Source organism: Bubalus bubalis, chromosome 5, assembly GCF_019923935.1.
Source record: "Bubalus bubalis isolate 160015118507 breed Murrah chromosome 5, NDDB_SH_1, whole genome shotgun sequence".
Classification (NCBI taxonomy): domain Eukaryota; kingdom Metazoa; phylum Chordata; class Mammalia; order Artiodactyla; family Bovidae; genus Bubalus; species Bubalus bubalis.
This window is the reverse complement of record NC_059161.1, coordinates 1,462,833-1,475,570: the sequence shown is the minus strand read 5'-3', so window position 1 is coordinate 1,475,570 and position 12,738 is coordinate 1,462,833. Positions and strand designations below refer to the sequence as shown.

The following is a 12,738-nucleotide window of genomic DNA, read 5'->3' as shown; positions in this document are numbered from 1 at the left end:
GGCGCCGTTCAGAAGCGCACAGCCCAGCTCCAGCTCCACGCCCGTCCCAGGAGGGGGTCCAGGGAGGCTTGGGGGGGGGTGGCAGCTCCCTCGGTGGGCCCCCAGCCCACCACCTGTGCGGCAACCCTCATGCTGGGCCCAGCCCAGAGGCCAGGCCCCTGCCCCAACCTGGGGAATGACCACCTGCTCAATGTCCGTGGCCCTCAGCGTCACACCACGGACAATGGCCATTCGAGTTTTATTCACGACAGCTTCTTCGAACACTCACATCCTGTCTGGGAACAGAAATGTACAGCATGAGCTTAAATAACTTTCATACACTATGTACAGTCATTGGCCAGCGTACAAAACATACATACACCTGTGCGACCACCCAGCAGAGGAGCTGAGCCAAACACAGCCCCGCGCCCCGGCAGGGGATGGCTAGAAAAGAGCTGGTGGGCGGGGCAGGGGTCTTCTCTGACCCTTGGCTACCCCGCAGGGCCCTCGGGACAGGTGTTCAGAGGGCTGGACCAGGGAGCTGTGGGGGCCGGAGCACCCTCTGAGCTCCGGGGGTGGTGGGGGAGGAGAGCAAAGATGCTTCAGAAGTGAGAACTTTCCCGCGGGCTCTGTGCCTGTGCATCAGAAGGCAGGGGAGGGCCTGAGAGCAGGAGAGGAGGGCTCCTGGGGAGAACCGGCCAAGGCTTGGTTCCTGAGCCCGGCCGGGAGGCCATGCCCAGCTGAGCTCGGCACTGTTTCCTGTGCTGGAGGAGGGGGCAAAGGGATGGAGGAGCTGGCTTTGGGCCACTTTGGTGGGAAGGAGCTCTAGGCTCTGGCACTGTGGGTGAGGCGAGGCTCAAAGACCAGGGGGTGTGCCCGCACGCGGCCCAGACCAATTCAGAGGACTCCGGCAGCCTGGGCAACCCCCCCCACCCCCCACTGCGAAGGGCAGGAGAGGCCAGGAATTCCTGACTTCACAGCGGCCGCCTGGGGCGCCTCGCTGGCTGGGCGGCACAAGGAGGCCCCTCCAGCGCTTTGTGCTTTCAATTCCCGGGCAGGCAGCAGGGTCAGACCCCTGGACCCACAGGCGGCCCTTCCCAAATGGCGGCTCCCTGACAGCCTCATGGGCTCGGTCAAGCCGGCCTCGGCTCTCAGCCTCCCTCCCCCCGGCAAGCTCCGGACGTGACGTCAGGTGTGCCTGGGGTCTTCTGGCCACCTCGTAGGAGCCAGCCCCATTGACGGAAGAGACGCTGGCCTGAGGATGCTGAGAGCCGAGGTCTGGGCCCAGGACCAGGCTAAGGCCAGAAGACGGCCCAGTTCAGGGAGCTCACCAACCAGCTGCTAAAGCTGTTCCAGGGCTCGGCCTGGGGGGGGTGGGGGGGTAAGGATCCAAGTCAGGAGGGTTGGGGTCAGGCATTCAAAGATTCAGGACATGGCGGGGAAGAGGGTGCCACTCCGGGGCCAGCCCTCCGACATGGCCTGCCTGCAGGGCCAGCCTCAAGCCTTGGGGTGGCTCAGAGGGGCAGCACTGCAGGATGAGCCCTGGGAGGGGGACAGGCCTCCTCAGCGCCCCCCGGGGCGGGACCTCCTGGCGGGCTTGCCCAGGTCGCCGGCTGCCAGCCCTGCCTTGTGCTCTCATCTCAACCACTTTGTGCTTCCACATCTAGAAAGCTTGTGCAGGGAGGGGCGCGGGGCCCCCACTGGGCACCCTGACAAGCCCGACAGGGTGTGCTGACTTCAGAGCTCCGGGGCACGGCTGGGAATTGCTTCCGAGACCCCAGAGTCAGGGCTTCCCGCCAGGACAGCAGAGCTAGCCCGCCATGAGGTAGCGGACTCGTCGGCAACAGCGGGACGCCGAGCACCTCTAGTGGGCAAACGGCCCCCCTCGAGCAAGGACAGGCTTGCAGCCATGGTCCAGGCCCCAGGCGAGGGCAGCCAGTCTTTTGTATTTCTACAGTCTGTAAACAGTCATGAGTATTCTCACGTACAGGTCGCAAGGTTGAGCTTTCTGTTGAGCGGGTAGACGGAGGGGCGGGGCCGGGGGGTAGACGGAGGGGTGGCTTCTCAGCGCCCACTTCTCAGCGGCGGACGGGGCTCCCAGTGCCCCTGGGGGGCCCAGCAGGAGGGGCTTCCGGTCCTGAAGGTGCTGTCCCAGCTCTGCACAGGTCCCTCTGCATGACTGCTCCCCGACGTCTGCCCCGAGTCCAGCCGGGGCCGCTCATGGCGGGATGGCTTTCTTAGCTGGGGAGCAGCTCTGAGCAGTAGGGCGAGGCCCTGTCCTCCTTCCCTCCTCCCCAAGTGTCACGTGGGGAGGGGTGCGGAGGGCTGCCTCCCGAAGCCCCAAAGGTCACCGTGTTCTCTGGACAGAGCTGGGGCTCCCGGCCCCCCAGACTGAGGCCAGGAAGCACAAGGCCAGGTTAGAGTCAGAAAAATGCGTGGAAAAGGAAAAGAGGAACATCTCAGTAGTGGGGGTGGGGGTGGGGTGGGGGGGTGCCCAGCCCCCAGGAAAGAGCAGCTCGGCAGACTCGGCCTCACTGCTGGCCCCTCGGGGCCAGGAGGCCCCGGGTGCTGCCAGGCTCGGGGGGACGCGCGGGGGCGGGGGCGGGGCACACGTCCGATCCCCTTCCTGGTGGACGGTTTTCTGAGCTGCTTCTGTGTGGCCCACGTGGGGCTCGGGGAGTGGGGGCCGCGGGCGGGAGGCCCCACGGGCGAGGAGACCCCTGTGGGCGCGGCTGGTGTAAGGCTGCGCGGGTGGGCGCCCAGCCCGGCGGAGGAAGGCACGGAGGCGCCCAGTGGCTGGGGGCGGGGTCCCGAGAGCAGCCCCCCCCTGAGGTGAGGCCAGGCCCCGGGCTGTAGAGCCCCTGGGGCACCGCCCTGCTCTGCAGAGCACGCAGAGATTCCGCCCGACAGCTGCGGGAATGAACATGTGGGGAGGAACTTCAAGTCAGTTTTCCAGGAGGCAACAGCAAAAGTAAAAATAAAAAAAACAACATAAATAACTGAAGCATTCTGACAGTCTCCCCAAAGGAATCTTTTCAGCAGCTCCGCTGAGACTGTCAGAAAGGGACCCAAGGAATCGCTGGGGTCCACGGGGAGCGGCCACTGGTGGCCGAGGGCAGAGGTCAGCTGCGGGGCTAGCTGCCCGCACCTGGTTTGCATCGTTACCTGAGGGCTGTCTTTCTGGGCTCAGAGGCAGGTGCAGTGGCTGGGCCGGGGGGCGGAGGGGAGGCCTGGTCGGCGGGGGCCGCCTCACCGCTCCGACAGGAGTCCCCTGGGCCAAAGGCTGGAAGAAGAGGGTGGCCAGCTGGGCAACAGAATTCGGGGCCAGGAGGAGGGAGAAATAGGGGGAATCGCCCTGTGGCTTCACAGCTTGATTTCCTCCCCGACCGCCCATGCCCAAGAGGTGGTGGATTCAGGGGACTGTAACTCGTGGGAAGGCCGGGGGTGGGGGCAGGAAGGGCCACGCCCATCGGCCACACCCTCTGTCCCCTCCTGTGTCCAGGCAGCTGGGCCGAGGGGTAGGCGTCCTCTGACCTCACTGCTAGTGGGGGCCGCTGGGCAGGCGCCGGGCACTCCAGAACTTCACGGTCAGGTCACTGGGTAGAGTGAGAGAGGGCAGTCAATTCTTGCCGTGGGCCTGGCCGGCCACCCCCGCATGAAGGATGGGCTGGAGTCCCCACATCTCCAGGTGTGGCCAGGACCCAGGGCCAGGTGTCACCCAGGGCGAAGGTGGCTGCGGGGGGGTAGGAGGCGGGCGCTGGGCAGGGAGAGGGGCCTGTGGCCATCGCAACCCAACGGGAGGCTCTCTTGTTGCTATTGTGATCTGTCCTGTCTGGGCCTGAAGGCCCCCCTCTGCTCTCTGCCACCTGGCACCCCTCTCCTGGGGGTCTGTGCCCCGTCCACGCTCGGAAGGAAGGAAGGGGGGCGGGTGTGGCAATCTCGGGCAGGCAGGGTATGGGGCTAGAGAAAACCAATCTCATACCGTTAAGAAGCAGCTCAGATCGAAGTGGAGAAAGAGGAGAGAGGAGAGAGGGGAGGGTAAGAGAGGAGATGAGGGAGGGGGAGACAGGGGGAGGGGAGCGGGGTCAGGGCATGGTGGTGGCGCGGCCCTTTATGGCCAGGACTCGGCGCGGGAGGCAGGGGGTGAGTCCAGGGACGTAATTCCACAACTTTACCCGGCAGTCACTGTCGGGCAGGAAGGGGGAGGCGGAGAGAAGAGACGAGGTCGGAACAGGAAGGAGAAAGAAGAGGCCGTCTGAGCGGCTGCCAGTGGGACAGGGCTGGGCATCCCTGGATGGGGTCAGCGCTGGGGCGGGGCTGGGCATCCCTGGATGGGGTCAGCGCTGGGGCGGGGTTGGGCATCCCTGGATGGGGTCAGCGCTGGGGCGGGGCTGGGCATCCCTGGATGGGACCAGCGCTGGGGCAGGGGCCTGGGCAGTCCTGGATGGGACCAGTGCTGGGGTGGGGGCTGGGTGCTCCAGGGGCTGAGGAACAGGAGGCAAGTGGGTGGTCCTGGCTGGGGCCCAGCACCCCCAGCCCCACCCCTGGGCGGTGCCCTGGGAAGGAAGGCAGGGGGCAGGGGTGCTGTGGGGTCTGCACTGGGGGCTGGGCCCACGCCCGCCCGCCTGCCCAGGAGAGGCTGGGAGCAAGAGTGGAGTGCCCCCCTGCCTGGCACCCACCTGGAGGCGGTGAAAATATGCCTGCTGTTGGTGCAGATGGCATTGATGGGGCTGTCGTGGCCTTTGATCTCGCCGATAGGTGTGAGGTTGTCCACGTTCCAGACCTTGACGACGCCCGCACGGCAGGCGCTCAGCAGCATGGGGCGGCCCGGAACGAAGGCCAGGGCGCATACCCAGTCCTTGTGTGCCGTGGGGATTTGCTAGGGAAGGAGCGAGCCATAAGGGCGGGGAGTGGGGACCCCGTCCCAGGGAGTCCCCTGGTGGGCAGGGGGCAGGCAGCATCGCAGGGCCCAGGAGCCAGGCTCTGCAGGGCCCCGAGATGGGCCCTTCAGCCCCCTTCCTGGGCTCGAACCTGAGGCCCCGCATCACTGAAGAGGCCCCGCACGACCTCAGAAGGGTCGGAGGAAAAGGGGGTAACTGGTCAGACGGGGCTGAGAGCAGATCCTTCCTTAGAGGGCCTGCCTGAGGAGGGTGGGGGGCTCTGGAGAGGGTGCTGGGGGCACCGGGGGAAGAGGGTGCAGACTCAGCAGGCGTGGGGGGCTCTGGCTCTGGGTGCAAGGGCCACAAGCCCTCCCCGGGGCCAGCCTCTCCCACCCTCAGCACCTGCACGAGCTCCTGGTGCTCCAGGTCCCACTTCTTGACGCCGTTGTCCCGGGAGCCACTGAACAGGACGTCCCCCTGGATGGACAGACACTCGATGCCGTCGTAGTGCGGGGGCTCGAAGTTGTGGGTGGGCCCGATGGTGCCCGTCACGCCCTCACCCAGCTCGAACATCTGCAGAAAAAGGGCTGGAGGGAGTCCTGGGCCACCCCCCCCCCACACTCGCCGCCACTTCCGCGAGGCCAGCTCGAGGCCCCCCAGGCCGGCACTTAGGGTGAAGAGGGGCTCCCGGGGGATGGGGACTGGGGGCAGGGAGACTGACTCAACATGGGTCTGGGGGGTGAGTCTCCTATTAAGGTTTACTTTTTAATAAATAAATGTAGTACTACTTGCACTTGAAATATTCATCATAAGCCCTCCACCCTGTTTATCTTCTGCTTCTCAGTCTCTGACTCTGAACCAAGGAGCAAAGATCGCCAGTGCCAACTGTGCTCTTGTGCTCCTCAGGCCGGCAGTCACCCTGCTCCCAGCCCTGCGGGTTTTCCCACCATTTACAAAATCACGCTGCAATCTCCCTCTTGCACAGACCTTGCTCCCTGGGAGGGACTGTTCAGTATAAAGCCCCAGGAGTCACATTATTTTTCGTTGAGTCCCAAGGCAGCGAAGGGGGAGGCCAAGGTGGGGAACGCAGGAGAGGGCCCATCCCCCGAACCCGGCTTCAAGGTCAAGGCCGTCTTGGTACCTTAACGTAGTGGTCCTTGGAGCCAGTCACCACCAGGTCATGCTGGCTGGCGGTCTGGGTGACCGTCAGGCACATCACAGGGCCAATGTGGCCAGTCAGCTTGGCAATAGGCTGGAACCTGTGGGGGCGGAGATGCCCAGCTTGGGGGGATGAACCGGGGGGACCCTGGGGTGGGACAGGGGTTGGCTCCGGGTGAACACGCTGGCCAGGGTCCTGGGGGCTGGGGGGACCAGTGAGGTCCTGCCACCCAGGGGTCACCTGCCTGCCCCCCGCCCTCCCCGGGCCCCCCACCTGCTGAGCTCCCAGACGCGGACGGCGTTCCCAGAGGCGGCATAGAGCGTGCTGCCCGCGGGGCTGAGGGCGATCTGGTTGATCTGGTGCTCCCCCTGCCCGCTGGTCACTGTGCGGGTGGACGCGGCTGCGCAGGCGTCCCCCGAGACCACCTGGCCCGAGGACCTGCATGCGAGGGAGAGAGGTGGGGTCGGGGGTGCGCCCGCCGGGCAGGCCGGGCCCTGGGTCCCACCCCAGCCCTGACAGCCTGGTGCGGGGAACTCACGTGAGCGTCCGGACGCACTTGGCCGAGTCTCGGATGTCCCACACCTTGATGTAGGAGGCGGACACGGAGAACACGAGCCCCGAGTGTCTGCAGTACTTGATGGAGACCACGTTGTTGGGGTGGCCCTTCAGAGCTGCAATCTCCTGCCCCGTTACCAGGTTCCACATCTTACAGCTGCGATCTAAGGGGAAGTGGGGACTGCCGCGTCACGTCCTCACACCCCACAGGGCCGCCAAGGCTGGCGGAGGTGTCCAGGGACTCCCAGAGGAGGCGCTCCAGATCTGGGGGGCCAACGTGGGCTCACGCCTGCTCCTGACAGGGGCCCAGCGGGCACTGCAGAGGAGCCGGGCCTACAGCAAAGCTCGACACGTGCCACCCACTGACCAGTGAGCCACCAAGGGCAAGCAAACCTCGGAAAAACCCTGGGCTCAGCCACCTCGCCTAGACTCGCAGCTCTCCCTCCTGCCATGCAGGTCTGTGGGTATAACACAGCTGCTTTCTGCTGGCAGGCAGCCTTTTCAAGTGCCGGGGCGGGTGTAGAGGAGGGTGCTGACGTGAATGATGCTGACATGCTTCCGGGCATTCCGGAGGCAGGCATGAGTGGAGCCCCCAGGGCCAGCTAGGAGGGGAGGCCCGGGGTGGGGAGCCCTGAGCCCTGACAGGAGCAGGTTCCCATCTCCTTGGCCGCGGTCTCAGGCAGAGGGAGCAGGCAGCTGGGAGACCCTGAGCCCACAGGGCCGGCCTGGGTCCCACCCACCTTTGGAGCCCGTGAAGAGCAGCTCATCCGTGGCATCCACGCAGAGCACAGGCTTGGTATGGCCCTCAGCCATGGAGACGCACTGCAGCGGGGCCGTCCTGGCGCCCTTGGCTCCTCCGACCGGGGTGATGATGCCCCTTCCCGGGAGAGAGGGAGAGAGGTGTCCGTCAGCACGGGGCCGCGGCCAGGCTGAGCGAGGCTCCCGGGTACAGGGCACGCACAGGGGCTCTGGGGCCCCGGGCACCGCCCCCGGAGTCCGAGAGTCACGAAGGCAAGGGCCTGTGGTGTGGCTTCTCAGTCGCCGTGCTGAACACTTCCGGGGAGCCAGACCAGCCGGGCTTGGCCAGGGGTCACAACAGCGGGGCCCTGCCCGCAGGAAGACCCCTCCGACCCTGCCTGATCCAGAACCCAAGGCACAGACACCCCCATCCAGAGCCGGGCGGCAGAGGCCCCAGAGCTGGAGGGCTCCTCTGCCACCTCAGTGACCACAGGGAGGGTGGGGGGTGTGCAGACGGGGGCACACAGGCTGCCCGGCCCTTGCAGAGAGGGGTGTGTGTGCAGGTGTGCACACGCGCCTGGTGGGACCAGCGTGATCAGGTCGGTGACTGCCATTCGCACAGCTTGCTCAACACCATGGGAAGGACGCCCTGGCCCCTCTGTGAGTAGCTACGCTGGGCTGAAGCGACCCTGCCTGCCTGCGAGCTGACGGAGGAGGCCTGTCCTGAGCGGGACCGGGGAGCTGGCTACACCCCAGCCTCCGGAGGCCCTGAGGAGGAAGAGCTTGTTCTCAGCTGGGGTCTCTAAGAACAGGCCCCCGGCCCAGGTGCGTGCATGTCTGAAAGCCTGTCTGTCCTCTCCAAAGAGAGAACTCCCGCGACGGGGACGCTGTGGCCGAGAGCATCCGGCCGGACCCACGTCCTGCCCGGCCTGCAGCTGTGACAAAGCCCCGGCCCGCCCTGAGGACAGCGGTCAGCCAGGCCTGGCCGCCCTAGGTGCCACACACACGTGAAGAGCCCCCCGCCTCACCCTACCCCAGCTCGCTGCTTCTGCTTCGGCCCAGCTGCCTGGCCAGGGAAGGAAGCCCAGGCAGCCAGCTTACAGGAAGACCGCACAGTAAAAGCATAACCCTCCTTCCAGGAGCGAATTCTGGGGGGCAGGTTACAGAAGCGTCCCCCAGGTGGGAGGTGTAGGGGAGCCTTAGCCCCGGGGAGGGGGACCCTTTCCCAGCAGGGGCTCAGGCCCACCGGGTCCGGGGACCTGCTCTGCCGTGGGGGGCTGCACGGGGCTGGCTGGGGGACAGTCTCCTGGTATGCCTGGTCCTCGGGCCAGGAGACGTGGGCAGGGGCACTCCTGGCTCAGGGCCAAGGTCACGAGCGAGTCTCTGACCCAGCGGATAAGGTCCGACCCCTCTAGCACCACCAGGCCTTTCTCGGGGGGTCCGGCGCCCCAGGCTCCCATGCCCGCCCCTGCCACCCAGTGACAAGGCGCCAGCAGCCACGCCCTCCCCGAGCCCCCAGCTCCAGCCTGGCACAGTCAGAGGCCACTAAGCACCCACGAGGGAGGAGCCGGGGTGAGAAGGCAGGAGGGGGTCTGGGGGAGTCACGGAGGGGAGGGGCCGCATGCCGAGGCCAGGGTGTTGGGGGGATAAGAGGGAGCAGTGAGCCGTTCTGTGTACCTCAGGACCTCCGACAAAGAGGAGTCGCTGTCATCAGACCTGGGGGCAGAAAATTAGCTGGATTAGGGGGGAGGGGACACACACGAGGGAGCGAGCGGCAGCAGCGTGGGGCGGTCAGAGAGTGGTTATTCTCCAGGGGGCGGGAGGAGAGGAGGGGGTTGCTGAGGGCAGCAGGGAGGGGGCCGGCCTGGGGGGTGGGGGTGCCCCCAGCTAACAGGGTTGGGGTGGGGAGGGGCCTTGGGGAGACAGGCCTTGCTGGTCCCAGGCTCTTGGCTGCCTCACAAGCTGGGGGCCCCTTGCCTCCCGGAGCAACGTGGTGACTGCTCTCACCCTGCCCAGGAGCTGCCCTCTCCCAGCAGGGACCTGCTGACCCCCAAACCCGCTGTCCCCGGGAGCCTGGACAGTGCTCGGGAGCTGGCTCTGTACACATGTGGGCCCAACACCAGGGCCACCAGACAGGACAGGACAGGGCTGGGATGCCAGGTCTACCCAGAGCTGCTGAAAAGGACCTGTGACTGTCAAGGTGTGGGGGCTTCCTGCCCTGGATGATGTGGAGGTGTCTGGCTGGTGGGGGGGGCACCCCGGCTGATGGGGGGGCACCCTGGATGGTATGTACAGCTCCCTGACTCATGTGGGGTGCCCTGGCTATTATGTGGGGGGTGCACTGGCTGATGTGGGGGCACCTTGGCTGGTGTGGGGGCACCCAAGCTGGTATGTGGGGTTACCCTGGATGGAATGTGGGGGGCACCTCACTGGCAGGGGCACCCTGGCTGGTATGTGCAGCTCCCTGACTCATGTGGGGGTGCCTTGGCTGTTATGTGAGGTCAAACTGACTGGTGTGGGTGGCACCCTGGTTGGTGTGGGTGGCACTCTGCTGGGTGTGAGGGCGCCCTGGCTGGCACGGGGGCATCCTGGTTGGTGTGTGCAGCTCCCTGGTTTTTGTGTGGGGGGGTGCCCTGGCTGTGATGGCAGGGAGACAGCCTGTCTGGTATGTGGGGGCACCCTGGCTGGCGCGCTGGTGCCTTCCTTCCACAAGGAGAGACAAAGTGGGTCAGGAGAGGAGCAGTATTTTGACCCAGGAAGGGGCATTTCTGTGGGGAGGCGTGGATGCAGGCAAGGACTAGCACTTGGTAGCCTGGGCTCCCCTAGAGGACAGCAGCCCCCCCTCCACCATCTAAGAGGATAGAGCAGCCAAGAGGAGACCACTGGGGCTGCAGAGTTTCAGGGTTCCTTGGAGTGTTGAGGGCATAGAGGAGAGCATGGGAGGTCCAGGCCTCCCCCTTCCCCAAGGCAGATCCCCACGTGTCAAGAGGCCCCAGATCTGGGCCCAGCTTGACCTCTGTGAGCCTCATCTCCTCTTTATAATACAGGGAAGACGGTCCTCACGGCTGGTTCACAGCTCAGTGGAGTCGCGTGTGTGCAAGCAGGGTGCAGCTTAGGGGCCATCACACTGGGAGGTGAGCGTCCAGCAGGGGCGGTCAGCGGCGGGCGACCATATGACCCGTATGTCCGTGTGACCGTAACAGGGTCTCCTTCTGTGGGGACAGTCCCCAAGGGGCCCGAGCATGAGCGGTGGGGAGGGGGCACGACTGAAGCTGGGGGAAGGAGCCTCAGAAGAATTGGAGGCACAAGGGACAGGCGAGCAGTTCTGAGGAGGCCCCCGGGGTGCACGGCCACAGCCCCATGGCCTCCTTCCTGCCTTGTCCCGCGGCCCCCGAACACTCGGGGACGGGAGGGGCCCACGCTCAGCACGAAGTGAGGCCAGCACGGTGTGTGCAGGGTTTCCTGCTCCCCGAAAGACCATGGGTGGGCCCACCTGCAGAGCCCTGGCCGGGCCCCCGCCCCGCCCGGACTCATCGCCCCGCCCCCAGACTCCTCGCCCCGCCCCCCCGCCCACAGACTCCTCGCCCCGCCCCCCCGCCCACAGACTCCTCGCTCCGCTCCCCCAGACTCCTCGCCCCGCCCCCGCCCCGCGCCCACACTCTTCACCACGCCCCGCCCCCAGACTCCTCGCCCCGCCCCCCCGCCCACAGACTCCTCGCCTCGCCCCGCCCCCGCCCCATCGCCCCCCTCCACAGACTCCTAGCCCCGCGCCGCCCCCGCCCCATTGCCCCACCCCGCCCACAGACTCCTCGCTCCGCCCCCCAGACTCCTCGCCCCGCCCCACCCCGCCCCCAGACTCCTCGCCCCGCCCCCCCGCCCACAGACTCCTCGCCCCGCCCCGCCCCCGCCCCATTGCCCCACCCCGCCCACAGACTCCTCGCTCCGCTCCCCCAGACTCCTCGCCCCGCCCCGGCCCCGCCTCGCCCTCAGAATCTTCGCCTCGCCCGCCACCAGACTCCTCGCTCTGCCCCCGGCTCCGCCCCCACCCCACCGCAGACTCCTCACCCCCACCCCGCCCCTCCGACTCCTCTCCCCTCCCCCGCCCTTACTTGTCCAACGCGGACCCTTGGCTCTGGTTACTGGTGAGACGAGAGAAGACATTTCGGTCGTTGCGGGGCCGGGTGGGAGGGGACGAGGGGGGCGTGAACCCCACGTCTGTGGACCTGGCAGGCGAGTAGGACAGAGTACCGCCGTCAGGACCCGCACAGTCGCCCGTGGGCCACCTGCCCCACCTTCCACCTGGTGGCCACCTGGTTCCGAGTCTGGGAATCCCTTGCTTATCACGGCGCGTGTGTCAGCCCCGAACAAGATCTGCGGGCCTCCCCCATCATTTGCAGACACAAGGCCCCAAGCGCACACGTCCCCAGCTGCGGTCAGAAGAGGCGGCCCTGCCCTCCTCTCCTGCACACAAGTGTCCTTTCCAGTCTATGTCGTGTCTTGCTTTTCATATTTCTGTGCTCTTGCTGGTGATGTCACTGATTAAAATGGCCCCAGAGCTGCTGCAGGGCAGTCTGGTGTGCGGAGTTCAAGGAAGCTGGGGCGTGATTGATGGAGAAAGCCCATTAGAGGAGCTTTCCTTCAGGCCTGAGCTCTATGGAGGGCTGCTGGCCCCGAGTTCAGGGCTAATGAAAGTTTAGTTGCTCAGTCATGTCCGATTCTTTGTGACCCCATGGACTGTAGCCTACCAGGCGCCTCTGTCCATAGGGATTTTGCAGGCTAGAGTACTGGAGTGGATTGCCATTGCCTTCTCCAGAGGATCTTCCTGACCCAGGGAAAAAGAGACAGTGGTATATATTAGATAAAGTGTCTCTCAGCAGAAACTCATATGCTGGGGTGATGGAAACGCTGTGACCTGATGCCCTCAAGTACTCCGCCCTGTACTTTGCGGGAACAACAGCTCGGGAATCACCAAGTCGGGGTCACAGTGAGGTGACAATACAACACCCAAGACCTCTCTCTTAGGAAGGTGGTCGAGTGCGGCCCATCCTCCCTCCCTCTGGAGAGTCCAGCCTGCACCCCACCACCCCACCCCACGGCGGCTCCAGTGTGTTGACTCTGTCACGGGGGCGGGATGGTTTCTGGGGTCCCCCAGGTGCACGGATGTCCCGCAACTCCTCCCACCAAAGACCACGGGGTAGGGGGCGTGGAGTCGGGGCTGGACCAGACGGAGGGACCGGAGCATGTCTTCCTCCCCTCAAGGCAGGTGCACGAGGTCACCCTGCCCTCCACTGCTTCACAAGTGACCGCGGAGGCCGCCAACCATCTCAGAGAATTAGGACGACCCAGAGAGGCCTCCAAGCAACCTGCAGAAGCCCTGGGGGTCCCAGGAGTGGCTGAGCAGTTGGGGATCCTACACTGTCCTGTGCC

At 65.9% G+C, this 12,738-nt stretch overlaps 1 protein-coding gene across 7 annotated transcripts in view; it reads right to left on the bottom strand.

The window, feature by feature from the left end:
- Positions 1-219: 219 nt before the first annotated feature.
- Positions 220-12,738, bottom strand: part of KIF21B (kinesin family member 21B) — a 38,060-nt gene continuing 25,541 nt past the window's right edge. Inside the window, exons 27-36 of one of the 7 annotated variants that reach the window (XM_044942617.2) lie at positions 11,421-11,534; positions 8,989-9,027; positions 7,314-7,450; positions 6,557-6,737; positions 6,292-6,456; positions 6,001-6,118; positions 5,262-5,432; positions 4,659-4,858; positions 3,514-3,575; positions 220-3,262 (exon numbers count right to left, since the gene is read on the bottom strand). In XM_044942617.2, coding sequence (XP_044798552.2) covers positions 3,521-3,575; positions 4,659-4,858; positions 5,262-5,432; positions 6,001-6,118; positions 6,292-6,456; positions 6,557-6,737; positions 7,314-7,450; positions 8,989-9,027; positions 11,421-11,534 — 1,180 coding nt within the window. In that variant the 3' untranslated portion in view covers positions 220-3,262; positions 3,514-3,520. Of the gene's footprint in view, positions 3,576-3,868; positions 4,165-4,658; positions 4,859-5,261; positions 5,433-6,000; positions 6,119-6,291; positions 6,457-6,556; positions 6,738-7,313; positions 7,451-8,988; positions 9,028-11,420; positions 11,535-12,738 lie in introns of those variants that run through there. The other 6 variants (XM_044942616.2, XM_044942613.2, XM_044942618.2 and 3 more) reach the window with 6 other exon arrangements.